Below are 20,939 nucleotides of genomic sequence, written 5' to 3'. Positions count from 1 at the left end.
CTCATCCTTTAGCTCTTGAACTGTTGCTGGCTTATCGACGTACACCTTTTCCTTCAAATAACCTCAAAAAAAAAAAAAGTCCAACGGTGTCAAATCACATGATCTTGGTGGCCAATTGACATCGCCGCGACGTGAGATTATTCGCCCATCAAATTTCTCGCGCAAAAGAGCCATTGTTTCGATAGCTGTGTGACAAGTGGCACCGTCCTGTTGAAACCACATATCGTCCATATCCATATCTTCCAATTCGGGCCATAAAAAGTTCGTTATCATCTCACGATAGCGAACACTATTCACAGGCCGGTCAGGCAGCCTCATTTTGGAAAAAATACGGCCCAATGATGCCGCCGGCCCATAAACCGCACCAAACAGTCACTCTTTGTTGGTGCATTGGTTTTTCGGCAATCAGTCTTGGATTATCATTCGCCCAAATGCGGCAATTCGGCCTATTGACGAATCCACTGAGGTGAAAATGTGTCTCATCACTGAAGATGATTTTCTTCAAAAATTGGTCATTCACTGTTGCCATTTCCTGCCTCCTGAAATTGAAAAATGTCAAATGAAATGCAGAAAAAAACTTGACGTTTAGGTGTGGTTCACACTCAATATCGGCCCTTGAAATTTAACCACCCTTTAAAAGTATAAATTGATACATTGTCACTGTTGAGTTTCAGCTTCAGTCATAACTGTTTTGATCCAATTGGTGCAAAGTTCATATTCCGAAATTAAAAACACCTCCCTCAAAGCTACCGAAATAGAGTATTGAAATTCAATTCCTGTGACCTCCTGTTAACTCGCATGTTCAAAACCGCTCGGGCGTAGCACGTTGTTAGCATTGCCGATTAAGATGAAGATGTACGACATTCCAGTGTTTCCTTTATGTTGTCAAGCTCGTACCTAAACGCAGTTCAATCAACCGAAAGTTGGATATAAATCTGAAGGAAAATTTAGTTAATATATCTCACAAAACTATCCAATAAAGAAAACAGCTTTTCACTAATCCGCGTAACAACCGTCGCCACACTACAACTTTAATCAAAATTACCAGTGCCGTTAATCCGGGTTAACGCCGCCGTCTATTGCGGAATTTATTTCTGATTATTTAATACGGATACTTCTTGTTTAGAATAATTTTGCTTTGAAGTTAAGTTTAATAAAATCTCTAAATTTGTTGAGAAAGATTTTTCATTTTCAAAAGCTCTCTTACTGAAATTTTTGAATATTTATTTAAAATATGTATAATAGTTTAATTGTACTTTGTAGAGTTGTATTTATTTTACATATATTTATTGTAAAATAAATATCATGCAACTCTAGTATTTTGTAGGGTTGTGCTTATTTCAAAGCTTATCGTAAACGGTAAGAAAAAAGCCGGAAGCGCCGATTACCAAGACCGCGCAGGCTTTTTATAGGCAAAGGCAATCCTGTTATAAAATTCAAATTTAGAAGTTGGAAAAGCCATATAAGAAAAACTTTAAATTAAATCTTAACAAGTAGAAGGTATTGCCATATAGAAATAAATACATTAATAATTTATAAAATATAATATAAGTATGCCACAACTTCCTTTTTTAATGCCTTAAACCTTAAAATATGTGCACTTAGCCTATGAGATTCTCATTCATTCGCTTAATAAATAAATAATTAAAGTATTAGAATTGTCAAATTTGGATGAACGCGCTTGTGAATTTGGTGTTCCAACTGCAAATACAGGGGAATGTGTTCTTTCACCCCTCAATGACAACCACCACAAATTCTGCGAAAGCATTCGTTTCGCCAAACACATTCACCTCGCAACTCAGAACACTACTCTTATACACCAAACAATATGAAAAAATACCCTGCCTTTTAATGTGCCTACTTTCATTTTTATTTATTGTTTTTATATTAGTATTTATAGGCAGACGGTCACACAAAACGCATTTTAATTAGCACGACTGGAGTTTGTACCAAAGAATGAACAGTTTTTTTACACGTTTACAGTTTTTGAATTACGTACTTCTAAAGGTGTCCAGTATAACTTTTGGTGCATGTGCACTTGGAACACGTTGTTTTAATTATTCTACATACATATTTAAATATTATACTTTACGTGCATTTATTATTTTTTAGTAGTAGTAAATTTCTTGAATTAATTGTTATTTTGCTTTTGTTTCCCGTACAGCTGATTTTAAAGGCTCGAAATTCAAACAAAGTCGAATCTTTATAACTTTGTTTATGCATACATACCTATATGTGCTATGTCTATTAATTTCGCTTATTCAGAAAGAACCCGGCCGGGCGTCGTAATACATATGTATATGCGGCCGCCGTAGCCGAATGGGTTGGTGCATGACTACCATTCGGAATTCAGAGAGAGAACGTCGGTTCGAATCTCGGTGAAAGATCAGAATTAAGAAACAGTTTTTTCTATTAGCGGTCGCCCCTCGGCAGGCAATGGCAAACCTCCGAGTGTATTTCTGCCATGAAAAAGCTCCTCATAAAAATATCTGCCGTTCGGAGTCGGCTTGAAGGAATTACAGTTCACTTTTTTCCTCCTTGATTGGCGCGACAGCCGCTTAAGCGATTTTGGTCGAGTTGAACAAAGCGCGCCAGTCGTTTCATCTTCATGTTAATCAGCGTCCGTTAGACAACCAATTGAAGCCAAGATCTTCACCACCAGCAAGTATCGCATCAAAAGTTTCAGAGCTGAAGTCTTTGCGTCCATTCGGACCACATGGCCTAGCCTGCGGAGCCGCTGGATCTTTTGCGCTGCACTATGTCTATGCCGCCGTAAAGCTCATACAGTTCAGCGTCCTATAAAATAAATAAATATAAATAATTGGCGCGTACACTTCTGTTAGGTGTTTGGCCGAGCTCCTCCTCCTATTTGTGGTGTGCGTCTTGGTGTTGTTCCACAAATGGAGGGACCTACAGTTTCAAGCCGACTCCGAACGGCAGATATTTTTATGAGGAGATTTTTCATGGCAGAAATACACTCGGAGGTTTGCCATTACCTGCCGAGGGGCGACCGCTATTAGAAAAATGTTTTTTTTTTTTTTTTTTTTTTTTTTTTTTTTTTATTAATTTTGCTTTCACCGAGATTCGAACCAACGACCTCTCAGTGAATTCCGAATGGTGATCACGCACCAACCCATTCGGCTACGGCGGCCGCCTTCAGCGTCCTATAGTCAGCATAAAAAAGTCCAAAAACCTTACACAAACGTCCAGAAATCTTGACACTCCTAAGTTCGCCGGATGTTGTTTTCGTACAAGCTTCTACAATAGGATAAATACAATGAGAGATAAATAAAATGTGATTTTTGTTCGTGCAGATAGGACTTTACTACACAATTGTCCTCTTAGTCCAAGGAAGAGCTTGTTGTTAAGAGAGAGCGATTCTCCGTTGGTTTTCAAGACTGATATTTTTTTCAGTGTTAATGCTGGTTCCCAAATAAACAAAGTCTCTTACTATTTCAATAGAGCATTCAACAGTGCATTTAACAGGCTTTTAAGCTTCACTCGCTTTGCTTCTTTATACAGTTTAGAAAAGGTAGACCTAATGGCGCGATTGAACGATGATATGTACGTTAATTTTCTCTAAGAGCGTACAAAAGTTCACTTACCTTTTCAAATTATTATATAGGGGTTTCCAATAAGAGGTGTTATTCTATCAGGTTTTATTATATTCAATACTATCCAATTCCGGCCATAAAAAATCCTTAATCATCTCTCGAAAGCGCAATCCATTCACCGTAACTGTTGCTCCAGTTTCATTTTCGAAAAACTAAGGTCCAATGACTCCGTCGAACCATAAACCGCACCAAACAGTCACACGTTGACGATAGATAGGCTTTTCAACAATAACTCTTGGATTTTCTGAGCCCCAGATCCGACAATTTTGCTTGTTGACGAAGCCACCGAGGTGGAAATGGGCCTCATCACTCAAGACGATTTTTCGATGGAATTCTGGATCATTTTCATTCATTTCCAGGCCCCAATCTGCAAAGGCACGACGTTGTTGTTGACCGGCCGGCTTGAGTTCTTGTGTAAACTGGACTTCATAAGCCTTAAGACCCAAATCTTTATGCAAAATACGGTGTAATGACGTTTGTGGAATGCGTAATTCCAAAGAACGACGAGGAATGGACAAACCTTGGTTTTCTTCAACACTTTCGGCTACAACAGCAATATTTTCGGCTGTTCTTGAGCGACATGCACGGGTTTTATTCTTCACTTCACTAACTTGTCCCAACAGCTCGCATTTTTTCACCAATTTTTGTATTGCAGTCCGACAAGGTGCTTCACGATGACCCAAAAATGTTCGAGTTTTACGAACCGTCTCTGCCAAATTTTCACCATTTTTACAGTGAATTTTAATAATTTTAATGCGTTGTTTAAGCGTTCCATTTTTATGAATGGCGCAGTTTCTACTTGTCCATTATCAAAGAATGACAGCTTTAAAAATGACATATACCGAAATAGCGGGCTATTTAAAATAAGACCTGTTATTGGAAAACCCTTTAGTAATTTTTTCATGAGGGCTTCCTTTGTCTACCGTTGCTTAAGTTAGGTTAAAATAGCAGCTGTTGAAGCTAACGACGTACTTAAATCAAATATGAAGTCCAGTTGTGATAGCACTGTTTGCCTAAATATGTATTTACTATTGAACCATTCAGTATTTTTGATGAATCTCACACGTTTCCTTAAGGCAGTATTAGACACCTAGTATAGTATATGTCTGACTTATATTATATTAAACTAAAGTTGAAGATTGAAGAGTTCTAGCAAAATAAATTTCCTCCAATTTCGAACTATCGAGTATAAGTTCACAGGACTCAGTTTTTTCATATATTTACTAATGCTTTATTAAAATTTACTAAACAAAATTCAATAAACTCAGGGTTGTTAAATTGCTTTTAATTAAACATGAATTAAAATAAAATAATATAATGATTAATAGAAAGAAATGCGTGTAGGGTAGTACATGAGAATGAGAGAGAGAAAGAATATATATCTATATAAATTCATAATATTTGCAGAGAATACAAATACAAAAAACAACATTTACAAATCACGGAGAAGGGTCGTCCGGTGTAGATAAACGCCGGACACAAACCGTGGCAACAACGAGCACTACTCCGAGAATTTCACCCGCACAAACGCAGCGTATCCAGGACCGCAGCTACGGTACCAATTACCGCAAGGCAATACCAATAAATTCGACGCCGGAAGGATAGCACTTTATAGTACGCACAAGCACTAGCCAGGAAACGGAAATAAGCGACAAAAAGTAGGCACCAAAAATATATTTCCTACAAGTTTGCACTAACAAACAAGCGCCAAAAAGTAGACAGTGTTATTTCTCACTAGAAATTAGCAACCACAAGGAAAAACTCAGGAAAAACAGCCTAAAGTGTATCTAAGATATATATAAGGTATATCTCTCTCTCTCCTTTTCTTCTAATATACCTAATATCTTTTTTCTCTCTCGCGGAACGAAAATACCCAAAACGTTGCATGGCCTTGAAATTTTACTCCCCATTCTCGCTCGTCCATCGACGCCTAAGAAGTTTCAAAGCTTAGCGCCCGATAAACCTTTTTGTTTGATATCAACTTGAGTTGCTTTTGATATGGAATTTTGGTGGTAGTGGCGTCTGACACTGCGCAGATCCAGCACGAAAATGCTATTTTGATACCCCAACTTGTTGAACCGTTGCTTTTTAATAGTGCAACCATCTTGATTTGACTACGAATCTGCCTATGTCTATTTTCTTTTCTGCAATTTCTTTACTTAAATATTGAGAATTCGCTCAGTATTCTATGTCGTAGAGTGCCCAGACTTGGGAAATTGGGCTAAGTTTTTAGTTATTTTGCAGGTATCCTTGTTAGTCCATCTCTCGACGGTCTGCTGCTGGAATAGCCAGGAAATCTGCCTTTTGCGCACTCTTTGGGCATTCTATTTCTACTGTTACGGATTCGTTATAGGACGCCCCCTGTCTTGCAAGTTCATCAGCTTTCTCATTTCCTGCTATGTTCATATGGTCAGGTAACCATTTAGAGTGAAGTCTCTCGTGCGCGCTAATGCATTAAGTTCTTCTTTGCATTTTCCGACGATTTTTGAATTGGTTATAGGTGACTTTAGAGCTAAGATGGCTGGCTGCCTTACTAACTGAGAAAATACATACTTCCAATAGTTGTTGTGGGTGGTTTCTAATTATCCTACAAGCTTCCCTTATCACGAGAACTTCTGTTTGAAAGATACTATTCCAGTTCCCCGGGCGAAAAGACTTGGAAGTTTCGAATATACACCGGCGTCGACGCCACAGTCCATCTTGGATCCGTCAGTGTACATGCAGTTATATTAATTATTTTATATGGAAGGGCTTTCTCCAATCTCCAACAATAATTCTCAACTCTCAACTTAAAGGACACTTTTTTAAAGTGGAGGTTTTCTTTGAAATCAAGTTCAGAATTTAGTAATTCACCACTTGATCTCTCTCTCTCTCTCTAATTGTATCAAATAAAATATTTTATTTTATTTTGTAATGTAATGAATTTTTTTTATTTTATTCAGTACAATAAATTATTTTGATTAAAAATGAATTACCTAAACTTAAAAAAAAAAGATAAAAACTAATTTCATTTTCGAGCAAACTTAAGAAAAAAAAAAAAGTTAACAGACGAGTAGACTACGGTCCGAACCAAAATACCTGCCACTTTTTAATTAAATATATACATTTTTTTAACTAACATTTTTGTATGGAAAATAAAATTGCAAGAAAAATATATGTAAATGCTGCTAAAAAGTTGCCAGTGACTCCTCAAATATTCCTCATCTTCAGCATAGGTTTGAGAAAATGGTTAATATAAAATGCTAAAGAAAGCCGAAACTCAACTTGAGATCTAAGGGCTTTTCAAACGTAATTGTTAGTTGTGATTTTTCAAGCAAATCCATATGTGTGGTATTAATATGTCTACCAAATTTTCACTATACATCTTTGGACAATTCAGTTTCGCATAATACTCCATACTGTAGAGAGATACCTGCAGCGTCATGCCAAATACAATGAATACCCACAAAGTAACATTTCCCAGTCTACCATCGAACGGCACACACATTAGTACATAACCGAGAACTCCAAAACAAATATAATTTATTGGCAAAAATAATTGAAGCGCTAAACTAAACATTACTTCATGCATTATAGCGGAAATTGTGATGACAGTAAATGAGCAGACAAATCGGTTGGAACTGACATATGTGTAGATATCTTTATAAATGTATTCGTACAGCCATTCTTGTACTAAACAATTCCACCTAATAAAATAAACGCGATAGTTGGTGGCGGTCCACCAATTTGAGTAGAACCTGCGATCGCTGAAGTGAAGTAACTCCGCAAAAAAGTTTTGAATTGAATGCAATATCATAACCATAAACAGAACGAGAATCAGTGCACAGGGCAGCATCATTCCATAGAAATCTTCAACTATTTGTGCCCATTTTGGTGCTGTGGTTCCGAAGTCCTTGTAATAGTATTCTATGTATCGCTCATAGATGAAGATAAAAAGAAATGAGATAATGAAAATTTCTGAAACTCGAGCCAACAGAAACGTCCATCGTATTGGCACTGTGCTGCGGGGATAGGAGTCACGATAGATTAAAGTTGGCGCGAACAAGAAGAAAGCGTAATGACCAATACTTGGTATATTCGTAGAATTGTTGGTGGGTGATTGCGAGTTGCACGATTGTCCAATTGTTGTGCGTACAAATGCGTGAATTTTCATCAGGATCCGAACGGTTTCTATTAGTATGAAGGTAGCAGAGGCGAATGGTAGTCGGTAGAAAAGACAGCATAGGGCGCAAAGATAAAATCCCAGTAGCAGAGCTATGATGTAGAATAGTAGGAATAAAGCATTTAAACACCACCCGAATATGCCTGTAAATTGAAAATAATTTGAAAATGTTGATCACCTTATTTTTGGGTATTATCTGCGATTTTAGTTACCTTTGTGGACGAAAGAGTTTATCTTCGTCCAGAGCCGAACACCGAGATATACCAACAATGCAATTAAATTTATTAAGAACCAACAACCACAAGCATACTGTAATCCTCCAAAGCCTGCTTTTATAGTAAACCAACCGAGATAAATCCTGCAATGGAAAAAATGTATTTGTTTAAATATTGCAAAATTGATTGCGCATATATCAATTTTTTATTGCATTTACACGAACTTTTGTATTTATCTACATGATTTTAGAGTTTGTAAAACATTAATTCGGGGAAAAAGAAATCCAATATTTTCTCGATTAGTCGATTCCGTTCAGGCATGTTTGATGTTAAAGATGCACCTCGCACAGACAGGCGATAAAACCGCAGATTAATAGAAGTTAGTAGTCGTCGCCCAGGAGCTAAAAATCGACCATAAAATAGTTTTAAACCATTTTGCGTAAAATAAAAAAATAAACTAATGGATTTCTTTTCCCCAAACTAATAAATGTATATTTAATAGGCCACAATTCGAGAATTCACGAAAAGCGCCCTTTCTGTTTTCGTCATATATAGGGTTTTTTAATAGGTGCGCTTCAACTTTTTTCCGATAGGGAGGGCGAACGACGCAATATTTTTTATTTTTCGCTTGTCATTTGTAAACTTCATTACTATACATTTCATCATGGAACGCTACACACTTGAGCAATGATTGCAAATCGTGCAATTTTTTTATGAAAATAATCGTTCTGTTGCTGCTACTTTAAGAGCATTACGGCCATTTTACGGTTCATTTAACAAGCCGTCCCGTTTTGGGGTTATGTGAAGTCATTGGTCTACAGTAATAAGCCGGCAACGATTTGTGAGCTCAGAGCCAATATTGAACGCGAAATTGCTGGAATTTCGGCCGATTTATGCAAAAGAGTGGTCGAAAATTGGGTTCAACGATTGGACTTCGTAAAACGTGCACGCGGTGGTCATGCAAAAGAAATCAAATTTCATACTTAAATGTACATGTTCAAACTCGATAATACAAAAAAAAGCGCTCTTACTGAAAAACCCTATACTTAAATTTATTCACATTTTCACACTTTCGAAGTTACATTTTTGTTAATCAAAAATTAGAGTGTAAAAATGCATTTGTTAATTTATTGTTATTGAAATTTTTAGGGGAAATGTAAGAGCGGTATGAGGGTCGTGTCAAATGTCCATGCAAAGTCAGAGAGATAGCACTTATGGCGCGTATCGAGGTTATGTGTGGCTTATAGCATCTCTTGGAAGAACACACACTAAGTTTCAGCCAGATCGGCATATTTTTTTGTGTGGCATTCGTTTGAATCGAGGAAGTCCAGTGATTTTTCTTTTCCATCACGACAACGCACTAGCTATCGCATCAACAGTTATGGTCGGAAAATTATTGGAAATAGGATTCCAAGTCGTTTCACAGCCACCCTATTCTCCAATTAGAATAAATGGCTGGCGAAAACAGATTTTATTCGAACGGGGAAGTGATTGCAGAAGCGAATGGCTATTTTTCAGACTTGGACAGATCCTATTATTCGGAAGGGATCAACAATCTAGAACAGCGTTAGTGGAAGTGTACAAGCCAAAAAGGAGACAATGTCGAAAAATAAAAAAATTATTTAAGTGGTTCTTATTTTTGGCCGGACTTTTCAAACCACTTTCGTAAACGGTGGCCGCCGCAGCCGAATGGCTTATTGCGTGATTACCCTAGGTCGTACTCTAGTTCAAAACCCGCTGTGGACCTTAAACACCAAATGATGGCAAACATTATTTTCTTTTTTTTTCGGTCTCAGCTTCGTCTTCGGTCAGAAAATTTCCGTTCGGTTTTGGCCAAAAAAGGACCGAACTTTAGTTGAACATTTCTTTACATTATTTTATTCGAAAATCGTGTAAAATTTTAGTTTTCAGTGCTGTAAGTTAGTTCTACTCGAATACCGGTAGACGGTGCCGCTGGTAAGGTGAAAATGAAAATGCCAATAGATATTGTTTTCACATTACGATATAAAATTTTTGAACTATGAGTATTAAATTATGAATCCATGTACAAAAGTTAAGTATTTTTGCAAACGTGAGTACATATTATCTGCGTTCTTTTGCCTATTTATTAATAAAAATACTGGGTTTAAAAGAATCATAGCTTCTTTACAACTTGTTTACCCTTTAAAATGGTCGATTCGGCTTCGGCTGATATTGGCCGAAATTCGGTTGGGTTCGGTTCAGCCTTAAAATCAATATTCGGTCACTCTCTAATTTTTTCTAATAGCCCCTCAGCAAGTAATGGCAAACCTTCAAGTGTAAAATATTTCTGCAATAAAAAAAGCCCTTCATAAAACAATCATCTGTTGTTTGGAGTCGGCTTAAAACTGTAGGTCCCTCCATTTGGGAAAGAACATCAACACGCCCCTCACAAATCGGAGGTGGAGATCGGCTAAGCACCCAACAAGGGTGTAAGAAAAGTATATATGTATATGGTAAAAATACTTTGTTTTTGGATCATTAGTTGCTTGCAATTTAGTTGTTTTTCCATCAAAATGAGGACTGTTAGTCAGCACGATAAATCCGGTAAATGAACTTATTTGCAGAATGCGCATCTCAAATATTGCGTTTATCAAGTAGTCTCTCTTTCCAAAGAAGGGCTGACCGCTATTGCATATCTCTGTTTTTTGCGAAAAGTTGTTAACACTGGTCTACTAGTGATCCCACGGCCTCCATTACCCTGCCGGGAATACCAACAGGAATGTGGATGCAGTAGCCGCGGGTGTCTATACATCAACTTGCCAACAATCTCAACAGCTTATTATATCATGGTTTTGCTTAAAATTTTCGAATTACTCGTTTAGAAGGTCAACCGGCTTCGTTAGCAGTTTGGGCATTATAAAAGTTTGAATAGAGCTGTAAACCTATTTTTTCCGATCTGTGGATTGTCGAAAAATTATTGCTTTATAGAGAGTGGCCGAGTGCTTTATAGAGAGAAAAAACATTAAAAACACGAAAAACTTTTTGATCACTTTTTTTTTGAAAATAACAACATTAGCGTCACTATTTGCATAAAAACTCACGAACTAATGACTAGAATATCATGACATTTTAACAGCTGTCTTTCTAAGGTTAGTACTAACTGAAAAAGGGGTGAATGCAATAAAACTAGTGCCATCTATGTGCTAGGCCCGGGAATTTTCAGTCCATGTGATACAATATATATCCTTTTTCGTAAAAATCCGCAGTAGTCGAATGTGTTGGTGTCTACTATCATCCGGAGAACGTAGGTTCGAATCTACGTGAAACACCAAAATTAAGAAACAGTTTTTGAAGTGAAAACTTCTTTAGAATCGTTGGGTGTGATTTGAGAAAAAGTGAAACGAAAAAAGCGACACTCTTGGCTACGAAGCGTTATATTATATGTTGATATAAACGTAGCGACGAACTAAATAACTTTTAGGCCAGCGCCGACAGCATGGCGCGGTAGCCGAACGACTAGCAATGTGAGCTTCCGATCCAAAATCCTTGGTTCGAATCACAAGAAAAAAATTTTTTTTATACAGCTATTTTATTTTATTTTATGATATGTTTATGAGGAGCTTTTTTCATGGCAGAAATACACTCGGTGTTTTACCATTGCCTGCTGAGGGGTGAGCGCTATTAGAAAAATAGTTTTCCTTAATTTTGGTGTTTTCACCGAGATTCGAACTGACGTTCTCTCTGTGAATTCTGAATAGTAGTCACGCACCAACCCATTCGGCTACGGCGTTTGTTTAATTTTACTGATGCAAAAATGAGGGAAAATATTTGAATAAAGCTTGCTTACTGTTTACACATTTTCCAAAGGTGACGGAGAACCAAAAAAAAAAGTCGATTTTCAAACAAATACGAGTGCATACGTGTAATTGTGTTAGAGTTTCGGTCACGCCCCAGCAAAACCTGCGTGCATATGTGTTTGTAACATTCAAAAAATGTAATTGTGTTAGAGTTTCGGTCACGCAGGTTTTGCTGGGGACGCTCATAATAGCAATTGCGTGTGTATTTTTATATTCGTAAATATTTTCATTTTTAAATATTTACCGCAATTATGCCGAAAAATAATGCAGAAAAGTGTCGTGAATATCGACAGAAAAAAAAATCAATAAATAGCATCACGGAATTCATTCACGAAAATTTAATAAAGTATACACCAGAAGTATCGCGGATACTTAGAAAAGATTACATTAAAGTTCCAATGATTTTAAGTGGCGATTTTAACGTAAATTTTGCATTGGACACAGCGGTTCCTTCAATTGACTTTCTCAATACAACATTCAATTTAAAAATGTGTAACAATCGCACTGAATCGACAACACGATCAAAAACAACCATTGACGCGGTATTTCAAAGACATGTTGACAACATCGAAACCAAAGCATTTGTATCATATTTTAGCTATCATAAGCCACTCGTATCATTTGTTGAAATTGAAAACATTGAGGATGAATAATAATAAAATGAAGAAAATAAAATATGAACTTTATAGCAATATTATTATATAATGAACCTATAATTATCCCGCCCCTAATGCTGCTTTCGTCTCATTCTCTCTCAGTTTGTTTTACGGAAGGTTTCACTTCTATCGCGTCTAACCGTTAGACTGGTATTTTTTTTCTGATATCGGTCGCCCCTCGGCAGCCAATGGCAAACCTTCGAGTATATTTCTGATCTGAAAAAGCGTCTCATGCAAAAATATCTGCCGTTTGGAGTCCGCTTAAAACTGTGGGACCCTCCACTTGTGGAACAACATCAAGACGCACAACACAAATAGGAGGAGGAGCTCAGCCAAACACTCAAAAAGCGTATAAGCGCCAATTATAAATATATGTTTTACGACGGTGATGATTATTGCTTAGGTACATAAACTTTTCAAGGATATATGTTTTTTGTTTTTTGTGGAAAGCGTGAAATCAAATTTGCTTATGTACTGAATTTGAAGGCATGGGCTTGGACTGTCCTTGGACTAGGCCGCCGTTCTGGCACGTCATTGAATAAACAATTACAAATAGTTTTATATAATTAATACTTTGGCCAAAAAACGTTATTCGTCCAAGCAAAAATATGTATATTTCTTTTGTAGACGAAAACGAAATCTGGCAATGTTGCTTGCTTGTTCTCAAAACTAACTCACTCCAGCTGAGAAAGAAATTTTTATACAAACTGTGCCCAGTTTTGTCCAACGATAGCGATGTGCTGCGGGTTAGTGTCATATTAGAAAATTTCTTTATGAGGCCAAAAAGTGCGAAACAGGTTTTTACTTAAAAATTCATTACTCAAAAACAACTCATTTTAGCTACTGGGCATTCAGCTTAATTGAAGTTTGAGGTGTCCACTTGATTTGGAAAAAGTTTTAAAAAAAAAAATACATTTTTTTCTTTATTGCTAAATAAAAAATGTTCAACTACCTTTTTGCAATTGTTTCTACATGAAGTCGCTCGTGTAAGTAATGACGATCATTTTGAACCCAGAATTATTAAAATCGGTTCATTTTTGACTAAGTTATGGGCATTTAAAAAAAAAAATTTTCTTATATAATTAAAAAAAATCGAGTTTGAGCCGAAAAACAAAATTGCCGATAACTCTTGAAAAAAATTTTTTTCGGGCGAACAAAAAATACGTGTCTCATTATTTTGACCAGAGAGCAACATACGAGTATTTGAGTTACATCGAAATCGAAGAACATGACCCGAATAGCCCGGTTGAATTGAAATGGAAAGCATCAGAGCCTTACGATCACAATGTGCTTTGACCATTTTACAAAGTCACTCCTAGGAATTGAACGGCTCAGAGTTTCAGGAGTCCCAAAAACACTTATAGTGCATATGAATTACTAATTAGTTGGATGCAAGCAGGAACTTTACTTACCTTCCGTATTTGAAGTAATCGTCGCAAATGTAATATGTAATCAGAAAGAATGTCGCCACTCCAAAAATATTATATAACGTTTTTATATGTTCATTTTTATAAAGATCCGTTAAATATGAATCGCACGGTTTGAATACTTTTTCACGTAGACTCTCTGATTGAATTGGAGCAGACGCATTGTTATCTTTGGCAGCCGTATTCTCAACTTTAAAATCACATTTTTTAATGTCTATCACTGTTTCCCCGTTGGACGGACTCTCTTCAGAAACCATTGTGGGTTGTCTCCAGTAATCAATATTAAAATTCAAAATAAAAATCTCATATGTACGTATTAGCTGCGATCAAAACTATACTAAATTATCATGAAAGCGTTTAGATTAACAAAACTCTAGTAAATAACTGATTTGCTAGACGCAAATTTAAAACTTTACAGCTAAGAAAAATGTTTAAAGTTGCAAACGTAGGCATGCGCACGCACTTAAATTATTGTGTTAGAACAGACATTTAAGTAATTATAAATAGTTGTATTATAACAGCTTTAAATTGACCTTAATACTGAGCATTTGTATATACGTACAGGGTGATTCACCAAGAGTGCAGATTTTCTTTTATAAATAAAATAAAACAATATTTGTTGAAGGGATTTTTTTTTATTTTATTATGTTAGATTTTTAGGCTATGCTGCTTATGCGCCAAATACGATAACCATTAAATGTCAAAAAGGACTACTCTGGCAACACAGAATGCAAATAAAGGGTGTTTTTTTAGAGGTTAGGTTTTCAAGATGAAATAAAACGTATATAATTTAATGTTATGGCCAAGAATTTAGCTTTATTATAAAGATAAGGGTTTGCCATTATGTTTTAAAAATGATTTCGGGCAAGTGGCCGCCGCGGCTGGCTCGAATAAACTCCAGCCGAGAGGCCCAATTTTCGACCACTTTTTGCAGCAATTGGGGCCGTATGTCAGCAATAACGCGCCGAATATTCTCTTCCAAGACGTCAATCGTCTCGGGCTTATCTGCGTAGACAAGCGACTTCACATAGCCCCACAAGAAATAGTCCAGAGGTGTTATATCGCACGATCTTGGAGGCCACGCCACAGGTCCACTGCGCGAGATAAGGCGCTCACCAAAAGTTTCCTTCAATTAATCGATTGTTGCGTTGGGTGTATGGCATGCAGCGCCGTCTTGTTGGAACCAAAGGTCGTCCACATCAACATCGTCCAATTCAGGCACGAAAAAGTCATTAATCATGGCTCTATAGCGCTCTCCATTGACTGTAACATTATGGCCGGCTTCATTTTTAAAGAAATATGGACCAATGATTCCCTCTGCCCATAGAGCACACCAAACAGTGACTTTTTGAGGATGTAACGGCGTCTCAGCAATGGCTTGTGGATTATGTTCACTCCAAATGCGACAATTTTGCTTATTGACATACCCATTCAACCAAAAGTGGGCTTCATCGCTGAACAAATTTTTCTTGTGAAAATCGGGATCGGTGGCTATCTCGTTTTGGGCCCAAATTTGCACGATTTGCAAACGTTGTTCAGGTGTAAGTCTATTCATTATGAAATGGCAAACCAAACTGAGCATAAATCAAGTGACAGCTGTCAAAAATACCATCTACGAAAAAAGTAGTGCCAACTTGAAAACCTAACCTCTAAAAAAACACCCTTTATTTAAATTTTCTATGACTTTTTGCCAAAGTTTGCGCTGCATTGGAACACCTTGGGCTTATTGGCATAGATTACAATTCTCTCACGTAGCTCAAGAGAGAAAAGTGCATTAGTATCAAGTCTCAAAATCTCGGCGGCCATTCGAACTCGTTATTTCGAGAAATATCGTGTGAATTTCGTTCGCAATAGCGCTATTGTTTCATGCGCTATGTTTCAAGTGGCTTCATCCTGTTGAAAGCACATATCCATCTAAGTCCATTCCATCTAATTCAGGACATAACAAGTTTTATTATAAACGATAACATTCACCATTGGCCATAACAGCGTGGCCGGCATCATTTTCAATAAAGTGCGGCCCTGTGAACCGCCAGCCAAAAACCAATCAAAACAGTGACTCGTTGTATATAGATGCGTTGTTTTTTATTGAATCACATTTGCATTTTTGTACCCCAATAAATAAATAGCCTTTACGCTAGATCAACTTAAAAGAGAAATTAAATTAAATTAGTAAGTAATGGAAATCGCCATAGCGGAATTTGAAGGTGCGTGATTACAATTCGGTAGTGCTTGGGGTCGAAATCCGCTGAGTACACTAAACACTAAAGTCATGAAATAGCCCTCGCCCCTCGGCAGGCAACGGCAAATCCATGAAAGTATTTCTGCCATGGAAAAGCTCTCCATAAAAATGTTGAAGTAAAAAAAAAAATTATTAATAATAATTTTTCGAAAATCCATGAGTGGTGCTATTTTTTTATATATGTACATGTTTATGTGCACAAAGGTATTATAATTTGTTTTCGACTTACAGCGCACGCTCGATAACGTGAACTAATTCAAACCAAGGCAGTTCACGCTAACAAAAGTGTTCACGTTTTGGAATGTCCAAAAAGACTAAGTAAATATATTTTTTCAGATTTAAATTCAGATGTTATTCTTGTTTTCGTTACATATTAATTGAAAGTTAAGTCATACGATGGTTTTATTTAAAAAAACCAGTCATCTTTTTTTGTATCTTCTGTTTTGTTTGAAGTACAGCTTTCTCCCTTAACCGTCTTAGCACACTCATATCAGTTTGATCGACGTCTTCATGGCCAGCCCATATTAACGCCTTGTTGGAAATTTCAACTGCTTCAGTCGGCTTAATTTTCTCCAGTTGCTCTGATAGGCTGTCATCAACGGATTCGTCCTCTTGTTGATGATCGTCATCTGCATTGCCCTCCTCGATATCTTCGTTCCATTCATGAATGGCTGGTAACGTGAATTCAATCTGAAATTTTAAATAAAAAAAGTTTTTCCAACAACTCACATACATATCATTGACCATATCTGCGAACGAACATCAGGATTTAAACTACTAAGGAGATCGACGGTGTTGCTCAACAAGGTGCGAAGTTCAGCTTCCCATTTTTCTTTTAAAACCGCCAACGGAACATTATCTTCAGGGTCATTATTGTTTACTGCAAAATTTAAAATAATGTTCCAGCACTTAGCTAATGTTGCTTCACCAACACGAAACCAAGCCACATCCAAAAGATTTAAAGCTGTTTTTAAGTTAATTTTTTCCAACGACTTGAGCAAATCAGACTTCGCCGCTGCTTTTGAAGCTAGAGGCTTGATTCTGTGAGTGATTTTTATTGCATTCTGATCCATCGGTGGAATGAGGGGAGTAACGTTTGGTGGCATAAACATTGCCGAAATTTGCCCATTCTCCGTTGTCAGTTCAGCTTCTTTTGGGTGAGAAGGTACGTTGTCGATTAGGAGGAGAGCTGGTAAGGCTTTCTCCTTTAGAAACGATGTAACCTTAAAAAACAAGCAGTTAACCTTAAAAATCAGGCAAAACTTAAAAGAAATATTCACCTGTGTAACAAATGACTCATGAAACCATTGCTTGAAAATAGCCGACGTCATCCAGGCGGATTTCGAGCTCTTATAGTCGGTGGGGCACTGAAAGTTTTTAAAGCAGCGTGGACTCTTCGCCTTTCCAATTACCAAAAGCTTAAGCTTGTGGAATCCAGTGGCGTTTGAACAGCATAAACACGTGATTCGCTGCTTCTCGGACTTTACCTCTGGTGCTCTCTTCTCCAAACTTGACGCGTACGTTTTCTCTGGCAAAAGTCTCCAGAATAACGCCGACCCATCAGCATTACTCCAATTCAACCATTTTAGCTTTAAGTTTTTCTTTAAACGGATCCACTAGCGAAGTCAGTTTTTCGCCTGATATTTTAAGAAGACGAATACCGTACCTCTTCTTGAATCCTTGGAGCCATCCATCACTAGCGAAGACGTTTACTTCATTTTCTTTAAATTTTGCATGCCGTGTTTTTGCCTTTTCTTTCAACATTACAGCACTTACTGGCCAGTTTTTATCTCGCTTTCAGATAAACCAACGATAAAGAGCTCTCTCCATTTTGGGCAACTTTGAAGAATGCAGTGTTTTTCTATTTCCAGGTCCACAATACGTGTTATTTACGCATTTTAAAGTCACTTGCTTTTTCGCTTTAATGTTACAAATGGTTGATTTAGCAACATTTATTTCTTTGCTAAAATCAAGACAGATGAGCCTTTTTTAAAAAGCCGAGAATTTTAGCCTTTTGATTTAATGTCAAGCACACTTTAGAACTCATTTTCAACAGAAAACATAAGACGAAACACTCTTTGCAAAACCAAAACCGCGACTGAAATATATTACTCCTTACATGCAATTACGAATAAAATGCCTACCTTATAATTAGGGGATTCCCCAATTTCAGAATTATTTGAGATCAATGTAAACTACATTGAAATAATTGTAATGTTTATTGTTCATGTTATAAAGTTTTTTGGGTTTGTTCACGTTTTAGAGTAGTCAATGCACAAAAATATCTGTTCACGTTTGGGTGTTCACGCTTTAGAGCGTTCACGTTATCGAGCGTGCGCTGTATTTCAACAATGCTACAGAACTTATGCGAATAATTTCATTTAAGATCCTATAAGGTTAATATTCAAGATGCATATTAGCACTGGATTTGCAAAATTAGGTATGGGTTTTTAGTTAAAAAGTTAGTTACTTATTTTACCTATGTACATAATTTTGATAAAATCTGTTGAATTTATGGGTTAAGTTATTATTTCATTATGTCAATACTATTACGATATACTCGTACAAGTCCAATGCATTATGGAAACTGCAGGTGAGCTCGAATATTACGTGCGGTCCAACGATCAAAACACTAATTATTTATTGCAAAATGACAAAATAACAAAAACAAAAAAACAGACTTGAGCAAACATGCTTGACCTAATTACATACATGCATACATGTGTAGTTGTTTTACAATGAGAGCAAACCGTATGATATCGTGATGTACGATGCGATGCTGAACTTTGCAGAGAAATACTTATAGATCTTAGTACATACATACATATGTATTTACATACTATATAACGGCTTAAACGTTTAATAACACTTTAAATAAAACGATAAATAAATTTTATTACGGAAAAGCACATTTTTCACTTATTTATAAGTGTAATGTAGTAAATTATTAAAAAAAACATAGTTCTTACATAAGGACAAGTAAAGAGCACCGCCGACTGAGAGAAATCGAGAATTTAATGAAAATACATATGAATGTATGTATGTAACTCATTCTGCAGTGCAATACAGAATTATAAGATGTAAAAGTGAAGAAATTTAATGATCGCGAAAAACGCATGATTTTAAACGCATGCCAGCCGTAGAACTTAATAAAATGTTAAAGAAAAATTTTAATAAAGGGGTTTATGCAGTTTATGAAGCATTTCGAAATGTGTTAATAAAATTTAATTGCGTGAAAGATGCCTTTTTATCAGACCGAAAAACCAGAGCTTCCGCATGAAATTTGCCACTGAACATTAGTTATATGTATGTGTGCATGTATGCATGTGGGTGTAGACTTCTGGAAATCGATGGAATATAGTACATACACTGCATCAAAAAATTTTAAATGCATTACCTGCTTCAGTATAGAAAGTATGACATCGGTTGAATTAAGTAGAGGAGAATGCGGAGTTGTGAGACGGGTTTTGTTTTTGGACCCGTATTACTCAAAATCTTAATATCCTGCATATGTCAACGATGGAATCTTTAGTCAATGAATACTGGAAGCTATTGGTATGGCCTATTTAACAAAACTACAATTTTCCTTAAAATTAAAATTGTAAGTATACAATAATTTAAATATAATGCAAAATACAAAAATGTGGGGAGTTGTGAGGCACCATGGTTTAAATCAATAAAAATGACTTATTTTAGTTGTTAGTTCTTTATTAAGATGAAAAATAAAAAAGAAAAGACAATTGTTATAAAAAAGTGTATAAAAAATGCAATGCCATCAATCTGATGATTCGCAGTGAGAACATGTATAATAACCAGTTCGTAAATTGGCACACTTTAGGTGCACAGCTCGATCGCATACATTGCAATGAATGGAATCTACGAAAAAGCGGAAAAACAATAAAAACTCGAATTTAACCAAAAATTTCATGATATATATATAAACAATGCATGAATATTGCGGGGTACTTATGAAAGATGCGTTAAAACGTCGAAAAAAACGGTGTCTCACAACTCCCCAAATCGTTTTTTTATTAAATGGCCGCATAGTCATAAACACATCGAACGTTCATGCCCAAGTGAATGTGTAAATTCAAAGCTAATAGGACAATTAATAATTTGTATATATTAACATTTGCAATTTGCTTCAACAACTGATCGAATGTATCGCAAAACAAATGATGAAAAAAACTTACCGAGAAATTCCAAAACACAGTAACTGGAGAGACTCGTCGAATGCGTGTAAATATGACCAATGCTAGCTGAAAAGTGAGATCGCAACGAGAACACTTGTTGACAATGTAAACAAATGAATAATGCCGAAAGGTAACAATGTCTCACAACTCCCTGTGTCTCACAACTCCCCATTTTCCCCTAATACAAACAAAAATACTTTTTCACAATTAATATTCATTCTTTAATGATGAAACAGCAATTCAACATCTTTGACGTTTTCTAACAGTTTTCTTTTCAATTTGAGTACACCTTGTCTCATGTTCAAATGAAGCTCAACATAGCTACATATTCCGCAAAAATCATACAATGCATGTTTCGGTGAATAAGTGTACACTTACTCGAAGTTTCTACCGTTGTTATTCAGTGCATTTTTTTACTTTACATTAATAAACTCCCCTGGAGAGTCAGACAACTAAAACGCAATCCAGAGTGCCGGTTCGTATATAAAAATTGATTGTAAGATTGAAAACCGAACAAAAGAGTTACGGTAAAATATCAGCAATTGTTGACAGACCACGTGCTATCATCCAATCGGCCGTGAAAACATATGAAAAGAATGGAACGTTTCAAAG

General features: G+C 36.4%; 1 protein-coding gene across 1 annotated transcript; it reads right to left on the bottom strand.

Annotated features, from left to right (window-relative positions):
• Window positions 1–6,759: 6,759 nt before the first annotated feature.
• LOC129245151 (sterol O-acyltransferase 1-like) lies at window positions 6,760–14,254 on the bottom strand. The gene is made up of 3 exons (XM_054883168.1): window positions 13,878–14,254; window positions 7,989–8,134; window positions 6,760–7,919 (listed from the first exon to the last, which is right to left on the bottom strand). Exons 1-3 carry the CDS (start codon window positions 14,147–14,149, stop codon window positions 6,910–6,912), a joined length of 1,428 nt encoding a protein of 475 aa, XP_054739143.1. The 5' UTR covers window positions 14,150–14,254; the 3' UTR covers window positions 6,760–6,909.
• Window positions 14,255–20,939: the final 6,685 nt, after the last annotated feature.

Source organism: Anastrepha obliqua, chromosome 4, assembly GCF_027943255.1.
Source record: "Anastrepha obliqua isolate idAnaObli1 chromosome 4, idAnaObli1_1.0, whole genome shotgun sequence".
Lineage (NCBI taxonomy): Eukaryota > Metazoa > Arthropoda > Insecta > Diptera > Tephritidae > Anastrepha > Anastrepha obliqua.
This window is presented reverse-complemented; position numbering and strand designations above follow the sequence as displayed.

Bases quoted from the DNA above. Each gene is read 5' to 3' on its own strand.
- LOC129245151 (XM_054883168.1), bottom strand. From the start codon at position 14,149: ATGGTTTCTGAAGAGAGTCCGTCCAACGGGGAAACAGTGATAGACATT. The intron at 8,135-13,877 runs GTAAGTAAAGTT...TTTCCATTGCAG, and splicing joins GATTACTTCAAATACGGAAG to GATTTATCTCGGTTGGTTTA. The intron at 7,920-7,988 runs GTAACTAAAATC...TTCAATTTACAG, and splicing joins AAACTCTTTCGTCCACAAAG to GCATATTCGGGTGGTGTTTA.